Source organism: Parasteatoda tepidariorum, chromosome 1 (assembly GCF_043381705.1).
Source record: "Parasteatoda tepidariorum isolate YZ-2023 chromosome 1, CAS_Ptep_4.0, whole genome shotgun sequence".
NCBI classification, from domain to species: domain Eukaryota; kingdom Metazoa; phylum Arthropoda; class Arachnida; order Araneae; family Theridiidae; genus Parasteatoda; species Parasteatoda tepidariorum.
In genome coordinates this window covers 81873836-81900715 of record NC_092204.1, presented here as the reverse complement: position 1 = coordinate 81900715, position 26880 = coordinate 81873836, and the positions used below count along the sequence as shown (strand labels likewise).

Genomic DNA, 26880 nt, shown 5'->3' with positions numbered 1-26880 from the left:
TGTTAATTTAAGATATGGTTGTCTGTTCTTATTACAGAAAAGTCGTATTACTTAAAATTCTAATTAATTTAAATATTTTTAATTTTATTAATATATAGTAAAATGGTATTTATTTTAAAGTTTAGGTATGTCGTCATTTTTCCTAAAATCAGATTCTTACATTTCTTCTAATTATTATTCTAATCAGATTTTTGCACTATTACAAAAGATTCTATTGCTCTTCGTTTATTGTTTAATACTAATCAGTTTATTGTTCAAACCAACCAGTTGCTAATAAGTTTAATATTTGAAAGTTGCATCCGTCACATAACTTTAACATAATATACTGGTTCAACTTGTCAAGGATGTTTATTTCTTTTATTTACTAAATTGTTTTGACTGTAGATGTTTGTTTTTAAATAAAACTATTTCATTTGAAACTAAAATTTTGATTTTTTAATTTTTATATTAGGTCCAGAAGGTTTAGGGTTAAGTATTATTGGAATGGGTGTTGGAGCTGATGCAGGAGTGGAAAAACTTGGTATATTTGTGAAAACAGTTACTCCAAATGGGGCTGCTGATAGAGATGGAAGGTACTTTCCATAAAGATGTTCTTACAGTAGTTTCCATTAAAAATGCTTTGGTTAAATATTATTGAGCATAGAAAGAAAGCACTTCATTTTGTTTAGTTACCCTAAGTTCACCTTGCAGCTCTAATTTCAGAATAAAATCTCAAATATGTGAAAGGTTATGTCCTTGACATAAGTTTTGTAAAGTGTATTAAAATTTTTTAGTCTTGCTGCAATGTCTGCTGAAAAGAGATTTAATTTTAAAAATATGAATTCTATTTTTCAAAAAAATATTTTAATGGAAGGTTCATATTTGTGAAGGGAGTTTAACCATAAAAATTTTGATAATTGTGTTTCAAATTTCTACTTAAATGATGCCAGATATTTATTATCAAGTTGAAAGTGATATAAATTTTTTTTAATTTTCATGTTAGATACTCCAAATAGTTTTTTTTTATATTCTTTTTTGTTAATCCTTTTAATTTTAACAAATTTCAACATGTATTTAAATAGACAATCTTCATAAATAACTGATTAACACTTGTAAGGCTTTTAACACAGTCAAGCTAAACTGATGCAAAATATGATTTACTTCTTATTTTATATCAATTGTTTTGGCACTTTTTTTTATTTTATTAAGCATGTATTGTCAGTTTTAATTAGAAATGTGCTTCATTTAATGAAGCTTTCTACTGGATACCAATTCACATAAGAATGTTTGATAACAGCATAATGAAATTTCATGTGAATTGATTTATGTGTTAATTACATGTGTCAGTCAAATTAAAAAATGTGGTTTCTGGCAAGTCACCCGAGATAATCAAAAGAGTTTTTGCCAATATCTTATTATAACTTTCTAATAAAATGTGTTTTGCTTTTTAAAAAAATGCAGATAAGAAGTGTTACAATAAAATTACTCTTGAAGTTTAAAAATTCTAATTCATGTGTTTAATCAAGTTTTTGTCATTTCTTTTATATTTTGTGAAGAATCAAAGTCAATGATCAGATTATAGAAGTTGATGGAAAATCCCTTGTTGGTGTAACTCAAGCTTATGCAGCCACTGTATTAAGAAATACTTCAGGACCAGTGAGGTACATTTTGTTTTGCTGATATTTTTTAAAATTTTTATTTCTATTCTTATTTTTTGATCTTGAAATGTTTTCTCCAAAATAGGAATGTAAGGGATTTGGCAGAATACCAAATATTTGACAAAAAAAAAAAAAAAATTTATCATATACCAAATTGGTTAAGTGGCCGAATAGTAACATTTTGTTTTTAAAAAAGTTAATTACTAAATATTTTTTAGAAATAAATAAGTAATCATTGTTGAAAATTAATCAAACATAGCTATATTGTTTGACCAAAGCTATATTGTTGGTTTTGGGTAAAAAACAAACAAACTATAATAGTTAAACTATAACCATTAAAAATATTTAGAGTAAATAAAAAACTGCCTAACAGCTATGAAAAAAAATGAAGTTGAAAAAAAAGAGAAATAGAAACAAAAATCCTTTTAATTAAGACAAAACTTAAATGTTTTCCAAAAAACAAATTATAAATAAAATGATAAAAAAAATATAGTCTATTTGGAACACTTTTCAAAATGCAACACTATAATAAAAATGTCCACGAAAAAGGATTATATAAAAAAGCAAAAAAAAAAAAGAATGGAAATCAATCTTAATTCTCGAAAGAAATTTTGAAGCTGAATCTCAGTTTTCTAACTATTGTATCAGGGTGGCCACCCACCTGGAAAACCTGGAATTATCAGGGAANGAAATCTGATTCGAGTGGTCACCCTGTGTATTCTCAAGAAAAAGTTTAAAAAAAAAAAAGTTAAGTCTAATAGAAACCCTTTTAATTAATGCATCTTAATAAAAGCATTGATTTTTTAAAAAAGAAAAAACAGGATAAAAATCAAAACAAAATCATTCTTAATTTTTAAACGGAAAAATTAATGCTAAAAATCTCAATTTAACTTTTTCATGTTACCTTTTTTTTGTTGAAGAAGTTATGATAAAAGAATAACATTCATTAGAAATGCTCTATAAAAATGCTGTCACAATGAAAACGCTGATAAAAAAGTTAATAAATGCAAAAGAGAAACAAATAAAAATTGTTCTTATTTTTTAAAATATAACTTTAACGTTGAAAATCACAGCTTTTTTGTTACTGGTTATCTGTCTTACAGTACAGGAAAGAGTAACAAGAAAAGAATAAAATCTCAGAAACATTCCGTTCAAATGCTACGTAATGAAAACAAAAAAACAACAAAAAAGGAAAAAATGTTTCTCAATTCATAAAATGAAAAGTCTTGAAAAAACAAGGAAATCGACCTGCTTGAATATAATTTTAAAAACAATACAAAACAAGTACAAAACATGAGGTTCTGTTTAAACTGTTCCAGTTTCAATTTTTGAAATTTCCCTTTTCCATTTGTCTTCCAGAATGTAAATTTGCAAGCTCTAAAATTTTAAAACTCAATAAATCTGTGTAAAAATTATTTCTGATTATGTAAAATAAAAAAAAACAAACTACAGTCAAACTCCGCTATAGTGGACACGGCTTATAGTGAACTCCCGGATATAGTGAACGAAATGCTCGGTCCCGTACCTTGCTATACACGTATAATGTTATTTTTAGTGGATATAGTGAACCAAAAAAGTGAGGAAGTTGGATATAATGAACTTTTTTCTGTCTTCGACTTATTTCCCCCCATTTTCTTTGCAAATAATTTTGAAATTTCTACTTCAAATTAAATACATATACCTATTTTTAAAACCATCTATAGGAACTACTTTAATGTGCTCGAATGGCAGGTTAGACAGGTTCAAAAAGCGGAATAACAGAAATTCGGGAAAAATTATCTGAGAGTCGGGAAGTGTTTCCATATCTGATGTTGAGAATTGCTCATCAGCTAAAGATTAAAAAAAAATTTTTGTACGCAAGACGAAGAGTGATGAAAAATAGCACATTTTTTGCTACTACATAATATTTTTCAGTCATTTATATGAATATAATGTAATAAAAGGGAGGAGTTTGGGAACCATTAGTGAAATTGCCTGCGTAACGGATATAGTGAACTCCCGGTTATAGTGAGCTAAAATTTCGGTCCCTTGAAGGTTCACTATAGCGGGGTTTGACTGTATTTTATATAATTTTTTATTTAATCTTATCTAGAATAACTGTCAAAAAATACTTTTCCACATAATACTTTACCCAATATTTGGCCAAGCATTCGGTCAACCGAATATTCAGCAAACGAGCCGAATAGGTCAAATTCTGAATAGTGGCCAAGTATTCTTTTTAGTCCCTTTTCCAAAGTAGGATATACTCTTCTTACTGATCTAGAATTTAATTTTTATGGACTGTGAAAAGACTCACTCTTAATCACTTCCTTTTAAAAATTTTGGGTTGAAGGTTGACTTTCTTTGAGGAAGGCAGTGCTATTTTGGGTACTAAATGTATAAATTCTATATTTTACTCATCTTCATTAATATTCATAGTTTATCTCTCTCACTGACGTTTAGTTTTCAATAACTCTTAAGTGTGCTCTTTAAAGCTGCATAAATGTTTAGCTATCCCAAACACATCATGAAATTTTTTTCCCCTTCTTATATATTAATTATTTACAAGTGGTAAATAAGAAAAAAAATTGGATTTTTTTGGTGTGGGGGTGGAACAAAAAGGGTTTTATTTTGATTGTTAAAAGTATCGTTAAATATAATATTTCTGTAGACACTTCCAGGATGTATGAGAATTATTTAACAAACTATGGCATCCAACAGCATTTAAAGAAAGATAACCAAGTTATGCAGCCTCCTTATGCAACCACAATAAATATTTTTTTATTTACCTAAAAACTTTTCTTGTGTACTTTATTTATTTTGACAAAAAAAAAAAAACGTGTTGCTGAGGCATGTATTAGCTATTTAGTTTTTTCTGAAGGTATTGGTTAGGTTTTTTTTAGTCAATTATAGTCAAAACATTTATTAAATATAAGTAAGTAATGCTTTTGTATGTTTTATCAATTTCTTCAGACTCATTCTTAATGAATGGAAAATATTTGTGTATGAACTTATCTATAATTATTTAGTGAAAGATTTAAATAAGAGCAATTGCATTATTAAAATTCTACTTTTATGCCCCCCCCCAAAAAAAAAGAAAAAGGAAAAAAAAGGAGATAAATGCTTTTAAAATTTCTAGTTTTACCTTATATCACTTTTTGCCTCTTTTTTGTTAGAAACTAATGTAATTGATGTCTCTTTTAAGTTTTATTCAGTTTAAATTTCTTTTTATCTTTTGCAGATTTGTTATTGGACGTGAAAAAGATGGAGTTCAAAGTGAAATAGCACAGTTGATTTCTCAATCTCTGGTAGCTGACCGTGAAAGAGAAACTGAACGGCCCAGTAGTGACTTTGCTTTTGATAATAGAGTGAGTATAGTTATTAGTTTCACTGCACAATTTATTATTGAGAATTTATACTTTTATTGATTTTAGTGAGGAGTTATTTTTGTTTCTTCGATTTTTAATAATCTCAAGTCTTTAATTTAATGTTACTTCAATTTTTTAAAAAAATGTTTTCTGTGAGTGATATCTTTCTAAAAAATAGTGCTTTATTGTTTGTATTAAAAGTTTTGTGTCTATATTTATGTTTAGATAAATATAAAGACAAAATATCAACAAGATAAAATGTAGTATGCAAGGAAAGATATACATGTAGCACTTAATTTAATGCTCAACTTTCATTTCTCCCTTTATGTTAGTTTTATCATATATTTTACAGGAAATTCTTCATTACACTAAACCTTAATTAAAAGAAAAAAAGACGAAGGAAACATATCTTTTCCATTTGTAAAATTGATATATTTTTTAATCATGTTCGATTAATGTATTTTTTTTATTGTATAGAAATTTATATATTGATTTCGTACATATAATTTTTTAAACATTCTTATTTTAATTTTACACTCATTCCTTCATATCTCATTTCATATGAATTTTATCATGCATGTTCTCTGAATGACATGTTTCAATAATATTGTATAAATTTTGTTTTCAGTTTATCAATACTATTTCCTCTTATTTCATTTGATATCAGCTACACTGCATTTCTTTTCTTAAAGCAAAAGTATTTATTATATCCTTGTCTGCTATCTAGGTTTCCCATTTTTTAGTTAATGATTTTATTTTAAGTTCAAAGTACTTCTTATTTAATTCACAAGCTCGAATCAGATGAAAGAGGTAATGCTAAATAGCATTATTTTACTTAATTTTCAAGGTGATTGGGAATCCCACTAAAAATCATTTCAAAGATACTTTTTAGTATTCATTGAATGAAACAGTTTAATTCTCTTTGATATTTTTCAGAGATATATATGATTTTATTTTTTGTCTTCATTACGATGAAATTGGAAAAAGGGATATTCTATATGAATTTGTGCCTGCTTTGGTGACATAAGTTTCAAGAGGCACAAAAAAGGAAAAGAAAGAAAAAAGGGGAAGAAAAAAGAAATAAGCAGAAACAATTCTACTGCAGTTAATTAAAATTTTTTTTAACAGACAAAATATATTTAATTAAAACTTAAACAAAAAAAAATTAAGTTAATTGAAATATTTATAAAAAGAAAAACAAATTTTAGAGAGAAATTACAAAGAGAAGTTAAAAGATGGGAAAAAAAGCTAAACATCCTATTCTGATTGTATCATTCCGCGAACTGAAGAGTTCATGGGGTGACTCAAACAGTTTTGGTTAAAGTTACGCTCGTTACAAATTCATTTAATTTTTTTATACTGAATACTTATTTTAAGTTTATATTCATATTTTATCTAGCTATTTACAATTTCGTCGTATTTTACCATTATATAACTATTAGCTACTTATGGAACTTATGATGAACCCCTCATCACACTTATTTTTTAGACTATATAAGTTTAGTACTTGAAAGTAAGACTTTATAAGTTTAGTACTAAAACTTGGTAAATTTAGTAAGTTCAGTGCTGTATTTTGTAAATTTAGTGATTCATTTAGTACTCTCTTTATTGTGTTATTAAGAAAAACAAAATGGCCCATTAAATATATTGATTTTATTAAATTTTTTTATGTGCAAAATAAAATTTTTATGTTTAAAATTGATTTTGTTAAAAAATAGTATTGTATGCTTACTAGTGCTTATTAGCTACTTTGTTAAAAAATAATATTAGTTATACAACTGTTTGCTTCTTACAGAATTTATGATGAACCCCTCATCACACTTATTTTTTAACTTATTAAGTTTAATTCTTATAAGTTAGACTTTATAAGTTTAGTATATTAGCTTGGTAAGTTTAGTAAATTAAGTGCTTTAGAGCAGTGGTGCGCAAACTAGGGGTCGCGACCCCTGTGGGGGTCGCCAGAAGCTTTTTGGGGGTCGCCAAATTTTTATGAAATGCACTATCCCTGCATGCTGCATACCATACAGTGTACATATAAAGAGTGAAGCGCCTTCACTCACTGTTTAATTGCAATTTCATGCTGTCCACTCTTTCTTTGACAGTAATGCGTAATGTATGTAAAGTGTGAAGATGCAAGTTTTTCACTCCGTTAGATAGCGCCCTCTTCGCTGTAATTCGCCAGTTTTACTGAAAAGCGCCTATTTGACTAGACGTTAAACGCAGGGAAAGGGAAAAAATTCGCTTCCGTGATCAGCCAATCAGATGGCGAGGTACGCGGTGTAACTGATAGTCAGAGTGAAGACGTGAAGTGTTCGCATGAAGTTGTAGCATGTAGCAGTTGGCCTGCAATTGGTTTAGTTTATCCTCAAGTTTTATCATGTGACGTTGTGTATGTGGCGTCAGCCAGATTAACTGTGACTGTGTATTAACTGTTTAGATTTAGTTTCAGTTTGCATTTATGTTTAGTTTTAGTTTGTGTTTGTGTATCTCGTTAGGTTGTCATTAAATGTGTTTGCGAGATGCTAGATCTTGCTCATTTATTTAATAAGTATTGAAGTAATACTTAACCACACAATGTAAATTTGAATTTTTATATTTTTATCGGGCTTTGCTACTCTTTGTTATCAGGTAAGTACTATCATTAGAGAAAGATCTCTGATAATTTTATTGAATTTCTCGAAAAAAAATGATAAAATTTTATATATTATTTGTTTTAGTTTAAATAATTCGACCCCTATCTTAATTATGGATAAATGGGTAATACGTACACCAGGTACATCTTCAGCTAACAAACGAACAAATACTGATGAGGAGTCGCAAAATACTGAACTAAATGCCCGATCTAAAAAAAAAAAGAAAATACAATGAGGAATTTACTAAGTATGGTTTTACATTTTGTGTTGTTGATGATGAAGAACGCCCGATATGTGTCATTTGCAGCGTAAAGTTAGCAAATGAGAGAATGAAACCAGCTAAATTAAAAAGGCACCTGGAAACTAAACATAAAGAACTTCAAAATAAACATGCCGATTTTTTTCAATGACGAGCTGAAAATCTGAAAATTCAAAGTGCACATTTAAAGAAATTTACAACAATACCTCAGAAAGCATTACGAGCTTCTTTAGAAGTTTCTTATCTAATAGGAAAAACAATGAAACCCCATACAATTGGAGAATCCCTTATCCTTCCTGCAGCAACTAAGATGACATCAATTATGCATGGCGATAAATATGGAAATGAACTAAAAACAATACCATTATCAAGAGATACCGTGTCTCGGCGGATTTCCGAAATGTCACGAAATATCGAGTCAGAAGTCATAAAACGCATACAAAATTCATCTGTATTTGCTTTACAACTGGACGAGACTACCGATATTACTAAAATGTCACAACTAATTATTTACGTTAGGTTTATTTTTAATGAACATATAACAGAAACGTTTTTATGTTGCAAAAATTTGGAAGGAAAAACAACTGGAGAAAAAATATTCGAAGTAATAAATGAATATTTTGAAACAAAGTCCCTTACCTGGGCAAACTGTGTTGCGGTTTGTACTGATGGTGCTGCAGCATTAACAGGTTCGAATAAAGGGCTCAGAGGCTTAATTCAGAAGGTGGCGCCTCATATGGTATTTAATCACTGTATGATTCATCGGCAAGCTCTTGTTGCAAAAGATATGGATGAAGAGTTGCACAACGTATTACAAGACGCTGTTAGTTCAATTAACTACATTAAATGCAACAGCCACAACAGCCGTCTCTTTTCAATACTTTGTAATGAGATGGGCTCAACGTATGAGAGATTACTGTTACACACCGAAGTCAGATGACTTTCACGTGGGAAAATACTACGACGGATATTTTATTTGAGAAATGAAGTATACATGTTTTAAATCGAAAAGAAACATAGATTGGCAAGTTATTATATCAATGAAGTTTGGCTAGGGAAGCTGAGCTATTTAGTTGATATTTTCAAAAAACTTAACGACTTAAATTTGAGCTTGCAGGGTGAGAATTCAACTGTCATAACTGCAGCTAGTAAAATTCAAGCTTTTAAGAATAAGCTTAGTCTCTGGCAAACTGAACTGAATAAAAACAACACATACATCTCATTAAAGGGCAATTTACTGATTTTTGTGTTATACAAAAAGTATTTTCTTAAAATTATAAATAAAACTAATATGAGTCAAATATGATGATGTTTTTATTCGTTGAAACTAAAGAAATGCGCGAAATTTACATCGTATTTGTGAACATTTATCTCTAGGGGTCGCCAAAAATTTTCTCTTTACAAAAGGGGTCGCTTTCGAAAAAAGTTTGCGCACCACTGCTTTAGAGTGTAATTTTTGTAATTCATTTAGTACTCTCTTTATTGTGTTTTAGGAAAAATGAAATGTCCCCTTAAATGTGTTGATTTAATAAATTTTTTTTTATGTGCAAAATAAAATTTTTATGTTCCTTTCAAAATTGATTTTGTTAAAAAAATAGTTTCTCTCATTATAATTTAATATCAGTTATATTATTTTATCATACTGATTCAGTAATATTAACTTTTTAGGCCCATTTTGCTAGTGTGATTACAGAAAATGAACTGAAAAAGGCTAATGAAAAGGTAAGATTGAACTACATAAACTGCATTACAAAAAGGCATATCTATTAGATATATTTTTCATTTGAGTTACAAATCTACATTTTTGTTTCTGATTATCGAAGTTCTATTCAAGGTTAATAAAAATTTAACTAGACAAAAAAAAAATTAAAAATGCAGTCACAAATACAGTTACATTTTTAAGTTAAAATTATATATTACATCTAGTAATTATTTCTTTGCTAATTAACTACTGTATAATACAATTTTCAGATTTGTCAGTTTTATGCTTTTGCGAAATATTTTTCTTGCTATAGTAACAATGTTTTCACATGGTTAGGTTTTTAAGTGCTGGGTAACTCAAGCAAATTTGTTTGCTGCTTAAATCTTTGTTAAACAACACTCACATTGAAAGGTGATTATATGATATCTGACTTATAGGTTTGTAGTGATTTGGGGTTTTAAAGAAAATCTGAAAATTTTAAATTATAAAAATTTCAAGAGTGTTTTTGAGTCTTTTGGAGAATTATGATCTGAAAGTGAACTAACACATAAATAAATAAGAATTATATTGTATTCTCTGAAGGTTTTCATTGTTTTGGATTTGATTGCTGTTCAACACTTTTAAGTCATTTTTTCATTTGTTTTCTTGCAATGAATTTTCCTAAGATCTGAGAAACTTCTAGGGTATTAGTTGCCATTAAAGTTTTTGAAATTTAATATTCTTAAATACTTTTTTGTTAAAGCTACAAGCAATGGAACACATGGAGTGTGACTACATAAAATGGTTAGACATGGCTCAATGTCAAGTTGAAGAACTAAGTCTTAGCTTACAGAATGTTGAACAAGAGCTGTTGCAAAACAAAAGTGACTTAGATGCATTACAATGCAAATATTCAACACTTGAAAAGAAATACAGCAGAGCCAAGAAATATATAAAAGAGTTTCAAAAAAGGTAAAGTCTACAGAATTTTTTAAGATTATTTTTTTGTTGGAATTTTTTAATTTATATTTGTTAATTTTTTTATGATTAAACACATAGCATTCACTATTAGCATTCATAAAAATAAACATATACTTTTTATGCTAAGATCAGTAAAGGTTTTTCTTTTCTTTTTTAAAAATATTTGTGACCTTCTTGTTGAGTATCCATTTTAGCTGTGTTTTTTTTATAGATTTTATTAAATATGCAATGACTTGGCTTTTTTTAATTAAATTCTAATTTTGCTTATAGATTTTATTAATGTATTAATTATTTTATTATTTTATGAGAGGGAGTAGAGTGATTTATTTAGTTCTGATAATTTTTTCAGAAAGAATTGTTAAAAAAACATCATTTGTTTCCTCCCTATTTAGTGCTTAAGTCTTTGACTTGGAAAATTTATTTTTATACTGATTCATTTGAATAAAAATTGTTTTTCCTCTTTATTTTGAAACATTCTAGTTGTTAAGGTCTATTCCCCCCAGAAAATAAAAGTTTGTTTTGAAGGTATTAATAATTTGTATACTCGACCTGCTCAGTGCTTATTAATTATTTTTGCAGAGAAAAAGAGCTTATTCAGTGGCAAGAGTATCATGTTCAACAACTGCAGGAGAAAGATCAAGAATATAATGCTTTGGTAAAAGCTCTAAAGGACAGGGTATGAATTACATTGCTTACAATTATAATCAATAATATATACATTTTTATAATGACACTTAATTCAATTTAAAATGATTTACTTATTTATTATGTAGATAGTTTATTTTACTTTTAAAATATTTAAAGTGATGATTTAGTTGTGTTTTATTGTAATAAAGCTTACTTTAGTTATTTACTTCTGTCGCGCTAGAATTTTTATTTATTATAATTTTTCATGGAATAAGATCTTACTGCTTTGTTTCTGTTTTTAGATATTAAATGATCTTTTTTTTAATTATAAATTTGTAGTTAAATTTTAAAAGAAATTTAAAATATTTTTCAGGTAATATTGCTTGAACAGACTCTTGTGGAGACTCAAAAGCAAGCAGGTTTTCCAACTGGTCTTCCTTATAATACGCCTTTAAAACAGATCACTCCACCATGTAGAAATCTTGTCAGTCCACCTAAATTTTTAAGTAAATTTTTTAGTTTTCTCTTTTCACTTTATAATTAATCTTTCCTTCCTTGTTCTGCTGTATTGTATTTTTCTCCCCACTATAGTATTTTCATTGTAGTGCAAGTAATATGATCTTGTAGTATTGCGTAACCATAAAGCGATAATAGGAATTAAAACATCGAGAGATATTTTTAATGTATAGTATAAGTCTGTTCTATCAACAATTCAGAAAAGTAGATGAAATCCTTGTTACAACCAAATACATATATTTAATGTTGAAATAGCAATTAAAATGAAATAGACATATTAACCTCTTTTTTTGTTTGTTTTGAACAACTTTGTTGATTTAAAGTATGTATCTAGAGTAGACTGTTTTTGCATATAGATTGTAGGCTGTATGACATTGCTTTGCATTTTGGAAAGGGCAAAAACGCCTACAACAGGATTGTTTGATCAACAGAGTCTAAATTTTAATAACATAATTGTACTTTTTCAAAACTGCCTCAAGTTTTTGCAGAGAGAAAATAAAATGAAATACACAAACAGTTTTAATGTTAGGGATATTAGTAAATGTTGATTTTAATAGTAAGCTGGCAAGAAGAGAAAAAAAGGGGCACGATTGATATGTGATAAAAATAAGTCACTTTCTTTCGAAGTTCATGGTTGCCTTATGAAAATAAGGGGTGAAGATTGTAAGTAAGAAGCTTTTCACTTTTCTGTATCAATACTAGAAATAATTAAGTTTTCTTCCATATAAACCTTTTGGTATTATATTTCTCATTTAAACATAAAAATTGATTTCCCTAAAAAAATTTGTCGTAGGAGGGCTAGTAATTTTTAATTTGTTAAAAACTTACAAATTTTGTATTTTTAATATTATTATTTTGACGATGACTTGAAAATTTGTCACAATAGTAGTTTAATATGTTTTTCTTGTTACATTAAACTTTTGTTTAATTTTAATAGATTATATTTTACATCAAAAAAGGGAAAAAAATATGCAAGGCAACCCAATTATCCTGTGGAAAATTTAGTAAAATTTTTTTTTTTTTTTTTTAACAAANTGTAACAGTTAATGATTATTATTCTAAAGGACTTATTATATGTATTATTTTGAGGTTATTACCTCGTCACAGTAAGACATTTTTAGTTAGAAAAAACAAATTTTTTTTTCTTTGATTTTGAAATAATTTTATGATAACTATGGCATGACATGTTCTTCAAAAAATAAGATATTGTCCATCTTTTTTTTATTTTTGCAACCAATTTTATTCTACTATTTTTATTAATGGAAATTGTGAGAATTTTTTTTATATATGTCTAAAAAATGTTTTGTAATAATTTTTTGAAATTAATGTTCTTAACTAATGTTTTATAATGTTTTTTTTTTTCGAATGTTAAGTTCAGGTCTCTTATCATCCACTCTGTAACATAGTTGCATTTATATTCAAATGTGATTCTTTTGATATAGGAGGTTAAATTTTGAATTCTAAGAAATATTTTTTAAGGAAGGAAAAAAAGCCCATTAAATAACTTATTTCAGTATACCAGTTTAGAATAACCCTTATGCTTATTCTATAATATTTTTCTTTTTTTATACTACTCTTAACTTTTAGAAATGATATTTTATTTTTTGTCATTAATGATCTTTGTTTTTGCTTTCAAAAGTTTGACTATTAGGAATCATATTAAAAATAAGGCATAAATGAGAATTGTACAAAAATTATTCTGTGGTAATTGAAATTATGTTTAATCAGAATAGAAGTACAATAATATTCACTTTTGTGTAATTAGTGTGAAATAAAAATTGCAACTGCCTTTTAATACTAACAAGAAGAGATGCAGGCTGAGGTAGGCTAAGGAATACAGCCGTATTTAGCAAACTATTTAAACGTTATTGAAAAAAATATCCAGTTTAAAGAAACAATATTTTATCTGTATATTTTTAATAATTACTAAAATAAAATTTACAACTGAACTCAAAAGGATTGATTATTTTTTTAGAAGTTCAGTGCTTTGATCTGTCTGATAGTGAAACATCAGATAGTGAATTGCAGTCTCCATTTAGTCCGGATGATGAGTATTGTGATAAACGTGCCACATTAGAAAGACGACCAGACCGTGAAATTTTATTTGATACAGCGGTTCCTCATACTGAGCTACTTGATACAAGTGCAGCTAAAGCGAAGGCTGAATTGGCAAACAAAGGCAGTTTAGCTAACAGACAGCCCCCGTCTATTAAGAAGCAATCATTGTCTGATTCTGTAAGTCATGTCTGTAATCAGTATTTTAAATAATTTTTTTGTTTTTTAAATATATTTCATTATTCATAATTGTTCATACTTAATTTGTCAAATTTCTATATTTCTGAAGGATACTTGCTCATTTTTTTTGAACAGTGTGAAAAAAAAAAAAAAAAAAAAACTGGCCACCCTGAATAATTTTTGATCTAATGATCAGATCTGCGCGTTCTGTGACTTTTTTTAATTGTTCAAGGGGGTGATTTCAAATATGCTATTAATTAGTGAAGACGATATTTTAAGTTATGAAATCAGACACAAAAATTTACTTTCTCTAAATAAACATACCTTTCCCCCCTGCAGATTTAGATTTATGCTTCCCCCCCAATAAAAGGGGAAAAGGGGGTAGCCGCAATCTGGGAAATAAGGTCTTAATAGTTTGGTTAGGAGAGTAATTCAAAGTCTGGATCCCCTAATTTTATTTTTTGCTTATTTCGACAAATTTTAAGTAAATTGAAGGATTTTTGCACACAATTATAAAATTCATCTATCCAGAGATAATTCCTTGCAAAAAATAAATTTAGTAAATACTTAATATTTTTTAATATTTTATTTAAAAGTAGTCAAATTTTTTTTTAATTGTTAGGTATAAAATGTTTTACATCATTTTAAAGTATCTCATTTTACATGGAAAAGTACAAAATTTGAGCAAAATCCATCGAATATTATCTGAGATTTGGCTCAATTTTGTATTTTGCCAACTGAAATTAGATACTTTGTAAAGATGTGAAAAATTTAATTCATTACGGTTCAAAATTTTTTTGACTATTATTAAATAAAATAATGAAAGAAGAAATTATCTTTAAATAAACAAATTTTATAATTGTGTTCAAAAGTGTTTCAATTTGTTTAAAAAACTCTCGAGATATGGCGAAATACACAACTTTAAGGGGTCAAAAGTTTGGACTGCTGTCCTGACCAAACTATTAGGACTATATTTCCCAAATTGCTGCTAGCCCCTATATTTTTGGTGTTAGAAATCCAAATCTGTTTAAAAAAAAGTTATGTTTATTCAGAGAAAGTTTGTTTTTTGTGTTTGATTTCACAACATAAAATATCGTCTGTACTAATTAATTACCGTGTTTGAAGTCACCCCCACAAACCATTAAGATTGTGTTCCAGAACGTTGAAGTCATTTAGTTGAAGTCATTCAGGATGGTCAGTTTTTTTTGGTGCACTGTGCATTAAGTATATCTTGCTAAACTTCTGTAACTTGATCCATCTTAGTGTTCACTTTACTTTATATTTGCTTTAAAATATTCTTTAATATTTTTTAAAATGATTATTTTTACACTTGTTAATTTATTTTTTCCAGTCGCCTGATAGAAATTCTGTCTATGATATCTTTATCAATCCTTCAGAAAGTTTCCAGTAAGTAATAGTTTTGCTTCATATAATAAACTTTTTATTCACACAGAAAGCACACTTAAAGGCTGCACATACTGAAAAAATAAAAATTAATGAAAGGAATGAAAACTAGTACAACCTCGTTGTCGTGTACAACAATAAAGTTATTCCAATAGTAGTACTTCTTAGATTTTTTCTATATTATAAAACAAGTAAACTATAGCATATTTAAGCAAATAATAATTTCTGTACTCTTCTGAATTTAATAATATTATATTTTTATAATAATTATTCTAATTAATATTTAATAATTATTTCAAGCAATATGAAAAATTATTTCTAGCAACACATATATCAGAAAAGTACCAGTAAAATGCATTTTTTTTGTGTAAATATTATTAAAACAAATTAACTTTTAAAAATTTAATGTTTGAGTAATTATTCGGCATTTTTACAACTTTTTACCTTTATTTATTTCAATATTTTCAGATAAGGCATGTCTCATTTATTTTGAATTTTCTTAAAACATTTTTTTTAAAAGTTTAAATTACAATTTTTGCATTAAATCCACTATATATTTTTAATTCATTCTTAGAATATTAAAATCATGAGTTTTATTTCATGTGTTTGTCTTTCGATAACATAATTAACAAGCAAGTAAAATCTTATAATTGTCACACTTTTTCAACAAAATAATAATATCAAACACATAATTAGATTTTACTTGATTAAAAGCTTCACTTCAAACGTATACAAATTGGGGATAACATTCGACACTTTTTTGTGCTCAAAAACAAGTGTCCATTTTCAGGACTTTTCAGTCATTTATATGTTTTATTTTTGAAGTGAATGATGTTTTTAATCAAGCAATATCTTACCACTTCAGCTTCTTTTGATTATTTAACTAATATAATTGGATTGTGTAACAGAATCAATGTATGATAATATAACAACCTATAAACACATGATTTGGTTATATTAATTTATTAATTACCACATTGATTTCTTATTTTATTTAGGAGATTATTAAAAAATCTACTGTAACTTATATTTTACCATTAATTTTTAACCTACTTAAGATCATAGGATATCATAGTTTTGTATGGCCGACAGTTTATACTTAAGAATATTATTTTGCCAGTTTATTTTTGAGTATATATTAATTTATGTAATTAAAGTATACACTTTAATGTGACAAATTAGACAGTTTTTTTCCCCAATGTATCGAAGTCAACTTAATCATTAGTTGTAATGCTGCCAGTTGCTTTTGAGAAAAAAAAGAGCTTAGTAAAAAACATTTAGTGACATTTTATAGAGTTTGTAAAAAGCATTTTAATATTGTATAGAAATGTTTACAAACTGGTTACAAATCATCTTTTTTTTTTCTTTGAAAACTGTTAAAAGTAAATTCTAACCTATTCTTAGGATTTGAGTATTTTCGATATTTGAATTTTTTTTCCACATAATTTATTTAACCACTAAACTAACTCTTCACTTAATTAAAGAAGAAATTGATTTTTTAAGGATTATTTTATTCATTACATAAATTACTATGGATTTATGAAATTTTGCCCATATTATTTGTTGATTAAGTTAAAATCATTCTCAGAGAAATATTTTTTAGGTCTAATAACAAGGAAAAAGATTGCAACACTACTCTGGATGATTTTTGTGCCATGATCCGTCATAACTCTTCCGGTGATGATCTGATTGATGATTCTATGTGCCAATCACCTCCAATGACATTGTTAGAAGAAATGAAAGCTGCTGTTGCAGCCCGCCAAGCTCGAAGTAATTAAACTGTTTTAGTATTATTTTATGATTAGTATTATTTTATTATGAGGAATTTCGCCACAGTTATGTTCTTTAATTTTATTTAACTAATCAATTGAAAAGTATTTCTAGTCGTATTTTGTTCATGTAAAAATCAGATGAAGTTTATTCCTTATTATCTTAAATAGTGAAATGAAAATTGCAAAAGTTTTAGAATTCTTTATGTTACAACTTTCAAAATTGTAATTTTCGATGTATAATTTTTTCTGAGAAAATTCACTATAACTGTATTATTTTTTTAAACAATATAATCAGTAGCCAAATTACTGTCTAAATATGTTTTTAAGTTGTAGTTCATTTTTATGAAATAGATATTTTTGCACTTGCATAGTATTTTCAAGATTCTGAAATTCAAATTTTTTTAATTAAAATTTATACAAACTGCAATTTAAAATATAACATACATAATTTATAAAAAAAGTATTTTTAAAAAACTAGTTTTTTTTATTCCTTTCAAATTTTACACCATTTTTATTTAATTTTAAAATTTTAATAATAATTCCATTCAACTTATAGGTAAAGAAGTTTCTCAAATAATAATGATCAATCAAATTTATTAGTGTTTTGCATTCACAGTCTTTCTGGCAATTTAGGATTTTATAAATTTTTGAAACATTTTTGTCATTGTTTTAGGGCAATTTAGCTCAGCATCTTAGAATCATGAGAATATCAAAAAACTGCCTACTCGAAAATGATATAGGAACAAATCATTTTTCCAAACGAGTGAATTTGTCTTAAAAACATTTCAATAGTTTCTTATCAGCATTATTCTTATTCTTATTACTTCAAAAAATATTAAACTTGTGGGGTAAAATTATGGGAATTTTTTCCCGGGTCACCACCAAAAAGAAATAAGTCAAGGAATTTTATCATTGTGAAAAATTAAGATAAATGCCAATATATTCAACTGAAATGCCCAAAATTTCCTAGGAAATGAACAACTATATGTTTGAGGTACCTTAAAGTTCAATATTTTTTTCCAAAAAAATTGGATTTGCAAAAAACATTTTTTATTTTCTATCTTAAATGGCACATATTAGTGTTTAGTAAAATATTTTATGTTTAAGAATAAGGCCTAACTGAAAAATTATGTTATAAATCTTATAATACAAAAATCAGAAAATTCTATAAAATCTGCCTAGATTTTTTTTGTTTTTTTTGTTGACAAATTTTATTGAGTTAAACCCATCCAATCCTGATAAAAACATATTTAAAATGCATTATTTGCTAAAATGTTAAATTTTTTACTAGCTAATATTAATATTTCTTTTGCATGTTTTAGTAAATCAAAGTGCTTCTTCAGATGACATATGCATGTTTGATCAACTTGATTTTAGCCACGCCCAAGTAATGACATCACAGTCTTGCGAAGTAATATCTCAATCTTCATTTGAAAGTTATACAAAAGTAGAAACAACCTTTAGTCGTGAAGTTTCTCATTCACAGTCATCATTGTATTCTACATCTAGTCAACAAAATCCATCTGTCAAATCTCAAGGCAACTCATCAGATGTCTCAGTTTCAGATCACTCTGTTACTGCAAACAATGCTGGTAATAACAATGTATTCTTTTACGAACAGTGGAACCTCTCAAGTGCGACCTCTCTCCATCCCACAGTAAACTTAGTACAGTAGGGAACCGATTATCCGGAACGATCGGGACCATCGCTATTCCGGATAACTGATTTTTCCAGTTTTCTGAATCGCTAGAAAAAGCCGTTTTTTTATTGCTAAACCCAACTAAAAAAAAAAACAAATTTTTTTTTGTGGAAATAATCTTAAAAAGAAGGAAAAACGATGAAGTAATACACTAATGATTATTTCCAAAATGATGGTAAGGTAAAAATCTTTCAAAAAAGAAAGAAAAATCCTAAAATCTTATGAGGAAAAAGACATTTTTTTAAAAAAAATGGCTGAAAAATTTATCGAATTTCGTTCCGGTTTTTTAGTTTACCGGTTTTCTGATTTCCGGATTACGGGTTCTGTACTGTAATATATTTGCAGAAAATTAATTGCTTTTAATTATTAAAATTTGTTCAGAAATAAAAAACTAATACTTTTTTTTTAAAAATCAATTTTTATATCAAAAATAGATTTATCAAAAATAAATAAATGAAAAAAAAATAAATAAATATACATTGAAGAAAAATGTTTGTTTAAATTTTTTTTTTATATTATTATATTAAAGCTCATTTTAAAATAAATTTTAATAACAAAAAATGCTCGCAAATGGAAAATATAAAAAAATTAAATACATATTGCTTAATATAAATTCACATTAAATATTTTAATTGCAGAAAATTCATAAGGTTTAAGCTAAAGCCTAAAAAAAAAAAAACTTTATAGTTCAAAATAGGATTCAATAATTATTTGGTAATAAACTTTAGTTATTATTTCTTTTTATTGAATGATTAGATTTTTTATACAGTAAACATTTTCTTTTTTTTTCTTAATAAAATCATTTAAGCAACAAAAATTTGAAATCAAAATTACAAGCAGTGAGCGGTTAAAATTCACGTTTTCTTCCACTTTGCAATAATATTGTATTATAATATTGTATCCCTCAACTTAGTAATAATATTGCATTATAACTAGGGATGTAACAAATATTCTGCTCTTTTGTCAAAAATTTAGTTGCAAGAATGATTGGCCAAATATTCGGCAGAGTATTTTTTGGAAAAGTATTTTTCTATTAAGATTTTTTTTTTGGAATTTGTGTAGACATAATAAAAAATCTGAAATCGTATTTTTAACTATATTAGGTATAGTAGTTTTTTCACATTTTTGTGATGTTTTAAAATTAATGTGCTTGCAAATTTATCTTCTGGAAGATAAATAAAAAAATGAAATTTGAGGGATTGAAAGTAGATTACTTTATGTTAAACCACTTACGTACTTCTCCCTCATTTTCTAACTATAGTCAATTTCGTCATTTTTAGACACTTTTAGTTCAAATAATTGAGATGTTTTTTTTTTCTTTTTTTGGTTTCATTTTGCATGTTTTATTATAGTGTGGTATTTTAGCGGAACGTTACAGTTAGACTATTTGTTTATTGTCAGTTTTTTCCTGTGCTGTAATGTATATAAAACGGTAACATAGAAAACTGTGATTTTTAATGTTTGTTTTAAGAACTAAGAATAATTTTTTTCCTGTTTTTTTCTTTTGTTCTTTCTAATAGATTTTCATTTATCAGCATTTTGATTATGACACAGCATTTTTTAAAGATCGTTTCCAATAAACTTTATTTTGTAAAAAATTTTTTTTTCTAAAAGTGTGGCAATGTGAAAAAGTTAAGTTTTTCAGCATTAGATTTTCATTAAAAAAATTTAGAATGTTTTTTGTTATTGTTATGTTGTTTTATTATTGTGCAGCAATTTTTAAAGCGCCTTAGTTAGATTTTTCTTCGTTCATTTTTTCTCAAAAATCGGAAAACTAAGATTTTCTACTTTAAAATTCCCTTTTGAGAATTAAGATCGATTTTTATTTTCTCTATTTCGAATTTGTATATTATCTTTAGTTTTTAGTGGTGTTTTTATGATAGCACTGCATTCTTAATAGTGTTTCTGATAGGCTTTATTTTTAACTTTGTTTCATGAATAGGTTTTTCCAGAAATATTATTTTTAGTGTTGAAATTGTGGTTTAAATGTTGCTATGCTGCTTTTATTTAAATGCACGATTAGAAATTCATATGTCGTAATAACATAGTAGTAAAAATAATAGAATCAATATCATGTGGAAAAGCATAGAAATAATGGCAAAGTTTGCCATTATTTCTATGAATTCTATTTAGAAAAAAAAAATTAAAAATGACTTAAATTTACAAGAAAATAAGCACAAATAAAGTGTGTCAAAAGGGCTATTATAAAGCGTGTCAAAAGGGCTATTAAAAATTTGAATGCTGTATTAAAAATTTTTGAATTTTTAAAACTACGTGGGAATGCATAGCACAATTGCCCCTAAAAATTGTTGTAAAACAGAAAGAAATAATTGCAATAAAATATGAATAATTACTTAAATTTACAATGAAGTCGGCATTAAAAATATGTGTCAAAAATGATTATTTAAGTAGGAGATTTGAAACTCGCATATGGTAATAATATTGTAATAAAAAAACGTGATATTTGAACTTGAAATACGTGATATCTCAACTCGAAAAGCGAAAATAACTGCTTAAAAAAATCATTTAGGTTTTCATTAACATCGCCACAAAACGTGCAAAAAAGTGATTATTTAATGTTGGGATTCAACTTCAAGATTCATATCACATTAAAAATATCAGGATTTTCAAAACGTTATGAAAATACGACGTTTTTATGAAAATACGTCGTTTTTACTGCTGAAAAATAACTACGGATTCTCGAGGAAATTAGCACAAATATAATGCATCAAAAACTGATTACTTAAATGTGCAATTTGAAACTCAGGTGTCGTAATAATATCTACGTAAAAATACAGGATTTTCAATTCATGTGGAAAAGCATTGAAATTACTGTTCAAGAAAATATTTGGATTTCCGATAAAATCGGCTTGAAGAAAGTGCGTTTAAATGAAATTATTTAAATTTGTGATTCAACTTCGAAATTCTTATTATTTTCGGATTCATAATATCAACATTTTTTAAAAAAACTCCACACATGGAGATCGGTATTTGTAAGATTGAAAGGTCTCTTCGATTTATGATGAAATTGGTAAAAATAAAGCTAGTCTCAAAAACTGATCACCGAGATTTTAACTTCGCATATCATTGTCGTATTAAAACTTTGGGTTTCTTTAAACCTTGCGGAATTCCATACAATAACTGCTGAAATGCGATTTTAGGAATAACATAGATTTACTATAAAATCTGTGAAAATTAAGGGTGTCAGGAAGTGATGACTCAAAAGTGCGATTTAAAATTTTACACATTCTCTTTTTTTAATTATTTTTGAATAAATTTAAAAAAATTTCATTGTGTTTAGGAGTTCCCACGGGCCGCAAGCTGTGCACCCCTAGTTTACTGCATGTTATATCGCACAAAAATATTTAATTTTATTATCTGTCATTATTTGTACATTAAATATCCATTTGCAAGATGTCTAATCTCGCTTTGTTCTGAAACTTTGCACTTTTGCCATGTGCAGTCATGCTTTCATGATCTGCTTACCTTCCTTTCCTTTTATTTTTTTCTACTTTGGCTGACTGCTTTTATTTACCACTTGGTGCTTTAATTTTAGTAATAGACTACAAAAATTTCATATTCCTTTACAACTATTTTCAAAAATTCAAACTTGTTTGTGACTTGTCTATTAAGCAGTGACTATTAGGAAAACTAAGCTTAATCTAACAAATAATTAGCACAATTTGAAAATATTAAGTGTAATTAAATTTTTACAAGAACTTTTTGTTTAAATTTAATTTGAATTTTATGCAATCATACATCAGTTTTGCTACTCAAAAGGTGGGAAAACAGATATTTATGCTATAAGCCCAATAACGAAATTAAAAAGAAAGGTTTAACTTGCATATGATAATATTAAAGTAAAATCCTTTTATTTTAAAGAAAAAAACTACAGAATTGTTATTTATTGTGTTCTGATTTTATACTTAAGTTTATTCAAATGAAAGTACCATATCATCACAGGTACTTTGCAGGCAAATTGAACAATATCCGGAAGAGAGGAGTTCAACAATATACGTTAAAGAGTCTTTTTTTTCTTCTTTTCAGTATCAATTATAAAAAAAAGAAACTTTCTTATTTTTAAATGTCAATAGAAAAATATTTTCTTCTTATCGTTAATTTTTACTTGTATTTAGTCATTTCTGCTGATAATTTTTTTAAAATCTGCACTGGTAAATAATCTGCAGATGATGTGATAGTTTGCTGCCCCCACTGCCCTGCTGGGAGGTGTATACACATAGGAATAGAATACAAATACAATCTTAAAGATAAAAATAAAAATATTTAATCTTTAATCTGTACTTTTCATTAATTTTTTTTGTTAAATGATTAAATGATATTTATTTATTGATTTTCAGAAAGTTGCGTATCTCTTTTGTCAAATGATAGTAATATTTCAGAGCCTTCCTATCATAACTCTCAAACTGAAAGTGCAACTTCACTTTGTTTGGTAAGTATTAATTGCTGTTGTTTATTTATTCCAACATGTTGATTCCTAACTTTATATTTACATAAGCTTATTAATAAACTAATTTATTGTGTTGATATGATTGCTTTTCGAAGCAAATAATTTTTTAAAAATTGCACCGGTTTATCCTATCAGTATGTTACTTTGCTTCATATTTTTACTAAATTTTGCCATATGTGTTCGTAGACAAGCATTTTCTTTAAAATAGCTTTACATTCATTACAAGATAAAAAAAACATGACTTCGATGCTTAATATAGTTAACTTTAGTTGTGTTATGTTGGGGATAACTGATTTATTATGCATTGAAAAGAATTAACGCTGATTAAAACTATTTTTCCAAGCTTCTTCAATGATATAGAACTGTTGCTCCAATTGTATTAAATGATAATTTTAGCATTGAACTATCAAATATTAAACACTTTTTGAAGTTTAATTATTGTTTTTATGTTGTTAATTACTATTGTAGCTTTTCTTCTTTCTGTGCAATTACTTTTCATTATTCTTTTCATAATTTTTGCTTCATAATGAAATAATCTTTTTTAAATTTTGTAGTTTATTGTCTTCAGAGCAACTTTATCTTGTGTAATTGATACTTTATAAATAAAATAAAGGAAAAATATATAATATTCATATGGAGTGCAGATTCAATAACAAAACCAAATATTTTTATTAACATTAATTATATAAAAATTTCAATTTTCAAGAAATTTTTTTGGTAGCTCTGTTGTCATGGTTTGGCATTTTAGCATCCTAAGTTCTTAAAAATTGAGCATTTAAAGTACTGAAGGTACGAAATTTTATTGAATCTTTAATCTTTTAAAATTGAATTTTTTTTCTTATGTTTACCTACAACAAATTGCTCTACACTTAAACCAGCAAGCATACTATATTCTAATTTTAAAAAAAATGATGAATGAACTGAAAAATACCATCTAAGTAAAATTACAAACCTATTAAAACTTTTAGTTTTTTTGGGAATTTTAATGATAATTAAAATTATTTTTTTTATAATATAATCAGGGCTTCCTTGGGTCTGGGAGAATCTGGAATTATCCAGGAATTTTATTTTAACTCTGAAAAGCAGGTAATTGTCAGGAAAAGTTGCAATTTTTTACAAGAAACCCGAAAAATTCTTATATCATTCCCGGAAAATAACTAGTCTTTGAATTAATAGTAACAGTAACATAAATAATTCTAACATCTATTATAATTATTTATTGTAAAAATTTCACATTTCAGTCTAATTGATACATTTTCATTCTCATTCAGTGATATTTTATTGCTTACAAAATTTAATTTTTGGCATTACAAAAAAAGAAACCAAGTTTTCTGATGAAAAATTGCATGGTTTAAATAAAGTATGGTCTGGATTTTGTTGAAATTTANTTCATATAAAGTATGGTCTGAATTTTGTTGAAATTTACCTGATATACCTGAAAAAGTTAGTGAATCATTATTCTCAAGAGTTGCATGTTTGTCAAAGAGGGGTCAACTGTCAAAGGGTAACTTTGGCTGAATTCTCTGCTGCTATGGTGGGGGATTAGAATATTTACACCATTCATTTATTTTAGCAAACAAGATGTGTGATATTTAATATTGTTCTTTGGTTTCTTTTCAGTTAAATTTTTCTTGAATTTGCAATTAGTGGATATTTGAAATTTATTTCTTCATTTCAGGATGAGAAAACTCCAACTGCCCTTTTATCTGAACCAGTTAATGAGTGGAGTGCTGAGCAAGTAGCTCTTTGGCTGCAAGCACTTGGTTTTGATCATCATGTTCCCCAATTTTTAGCCTCTGACATAACAGGCCAAATTTTGCTGCAGATTGATAGTTCACGATTAAAAGTAAGTTTTAAATATCTTAGTGATGCATTATTTTGTTCTAGAAATAACCTTTAGAGAAGATTTAATAATTATATTGTCGGACACACACTCTAAATATTCTGAATGGGCATATATTTTTTTATTCTCTTATGCCTGGCTAGGAGTAAATATTTAGTCAGAATTGCATCAGAAAACACCAATTTAATGCCTTTTTCAGAGTTGGTTTATTTTTAAAAATATATGAAATTAGGTTATCTTATTTTTTATTTATTATTTTAATTATTCATTTTTTTATTAAGCAAAATAAGCCCTAATTGCTGCAAATAAAAAGTAATTAATGTAAAAGTTGAAATATGAAAGCAAAAAGGAGAGTGATATTGTTATAATAATTCAAACTAAATATCTGCATGAAATCTTTTATGAAATTCAACAATGTCAAAACAGATGATTCTTTTTACTTGTAAAATTTGATTAAAATCCGTTCCTACTTAATTTCGTATTTCCTTTTACTGTTTTGTCTTTCTGGTAAGTAGGAAGTAGTAAGTAATTGCATTAAGTTCCTTTAAATGAACATTTATGTTTTTATTAAAAAGCATTCCAGACTCACCTTTTCAGCCTTCCTATTGATGAGTTTTTAAAATTGTTAAATAAGAAAATATAGAGGGCATTATGTCATCATTCTTATGATATACTTGTTTTAATAATAAGCTATATTTATCTGAATTGTTAAATTTGAGCTGATTTAAATTTTTTAAGATTTAATTAAAATTGAAACATTCTTTTAAAAGTTCTGTTTATTGTAAAAAAAATTGTATAATTATCCTTAAAACTACATAAAATTATGGCGAAGTAGTTTTTATGTAAGTTTATGTGAGAAAAAGTAGTATAATGGCAAAAAATATAACGTGTTTTAAAACTAATGTACTGTACAATAAAAACATTTGAAATTACCCTAGAACAAGTATTAAAGACATATACAAGCTATCTTAGGTTCATGCTTGTGGTTCTAATTCTAGAAAACTATTACTTATGAACACACTGGGCAGATATCAATTATAATTTGAAAACAAAATACTGCTTTTAAAAAAATATACAAAAATCAATAAATGTAGAGTGTACAGAACATTATAAAAAATAAATACCATGTTCAATCCTGTGAAATTATGTACAATAGAAATGTTTGCTTTTTAATATAATTAGAGTCATACAAAATTCATGCAAACAATAAATATTATAGCATTTCAAATTATGAAGAGCATGTTCAATCGAAAGTTGTTGTGAAAATTATTACTTTTAATATTTTTTTTTGGCAGCATTGGAAGTAGAATTCTGTTTTCCAGTTTGTGTGTTTCCCACCTAAAAAAAGCTAGGTTTCGCTATTTCTCTGGTTGTTTGGCTGTTCTTTGAGTAGGAAAAAGGACATAAAAGGAAATTAATTTTTTTTGGGGGGGGGGGGAATAACCGAAAGGTAGTACTATTGTCTTTAAAAATATTTTTAGCACATAGTCTTATTTAAAATTTAATCCTCTGAGCGTTAGTCACGACTTTTTCAAAACTTTCAGTTGCAGTCTTCCCTGCATCAAAAAACAAGTCTGCATTTGAATAGGAAAATAATGCATATCAGGAAAATTTCTTCATAATTTCCCACAAGGGCTCAGTGATTGGAGGGTTAAGATGTGTCGTAGCATTCATTAGAAACTAAATATTTTTGATTTTATTTAAAATGTTACTAAATTATATATTTTTGGAGAATTCTCATATCAATGATTGGTATTTAGTTTTAAGCATTTTTTAAA

At 26.8% G+C, this 26880-nt stretch overlaps 1 protein-coding gene across 6 annotated transcripts in view; it reads left to right on the top strand.

The window, feature by feature from the left end:
* The window catches only part of LOC107438342 (uncharacterized), a 44271-nt gene that overhangs the window by 15974 nt on the left and 1417 nt on the right, over positions 1-26880 (top strand). For 4 of the 6 annotated variants that reach the window (XM_071182974.1, XM_043043602.2, XM_043043600.2 and 1 more), the window contains 13 exons: positions 452-572; positions 1536-1640; positions 4858-4984; positions 9545-9598; positions 10321-10529; positions 11118-11214; positions 11539-11671; positions 13657-13916; positions 15268-15323; positions 16924-17090; positions 18415-18684; positions 23150-23241; positions 24938-25105. In XM_071182974.1, coding sequence (XP_071039075.1) covers positions 452-572; positions 1536-1640; positions 4858-4984; positions 9545-9598; positions 10321-10529; positions 11118-11214; positions 11539-11671; positions 13657-13916; positions 15268-15323; positions 16924-17090; positions 18415-18684; positions 23150-23241; positions 24938-25105 — 1859 coding nt within the window. The remainder of the gene's footprint in view (positions 1-451; positions 573-1535; positions 1641-4857; positions 4985-9544; positions 9599-10320; positions 10530-11117; positions 11215-11538; positions 11672-13656; positions 13917-15267; positions 15324-16923; positions 17091-18414; positions 18685-23149; positions 23242-24937; positions 25106-26880) is intronic. The other 2 variants (XR_011637158.1, XM_043043604.2) reach the window with 2 other exon arrangements.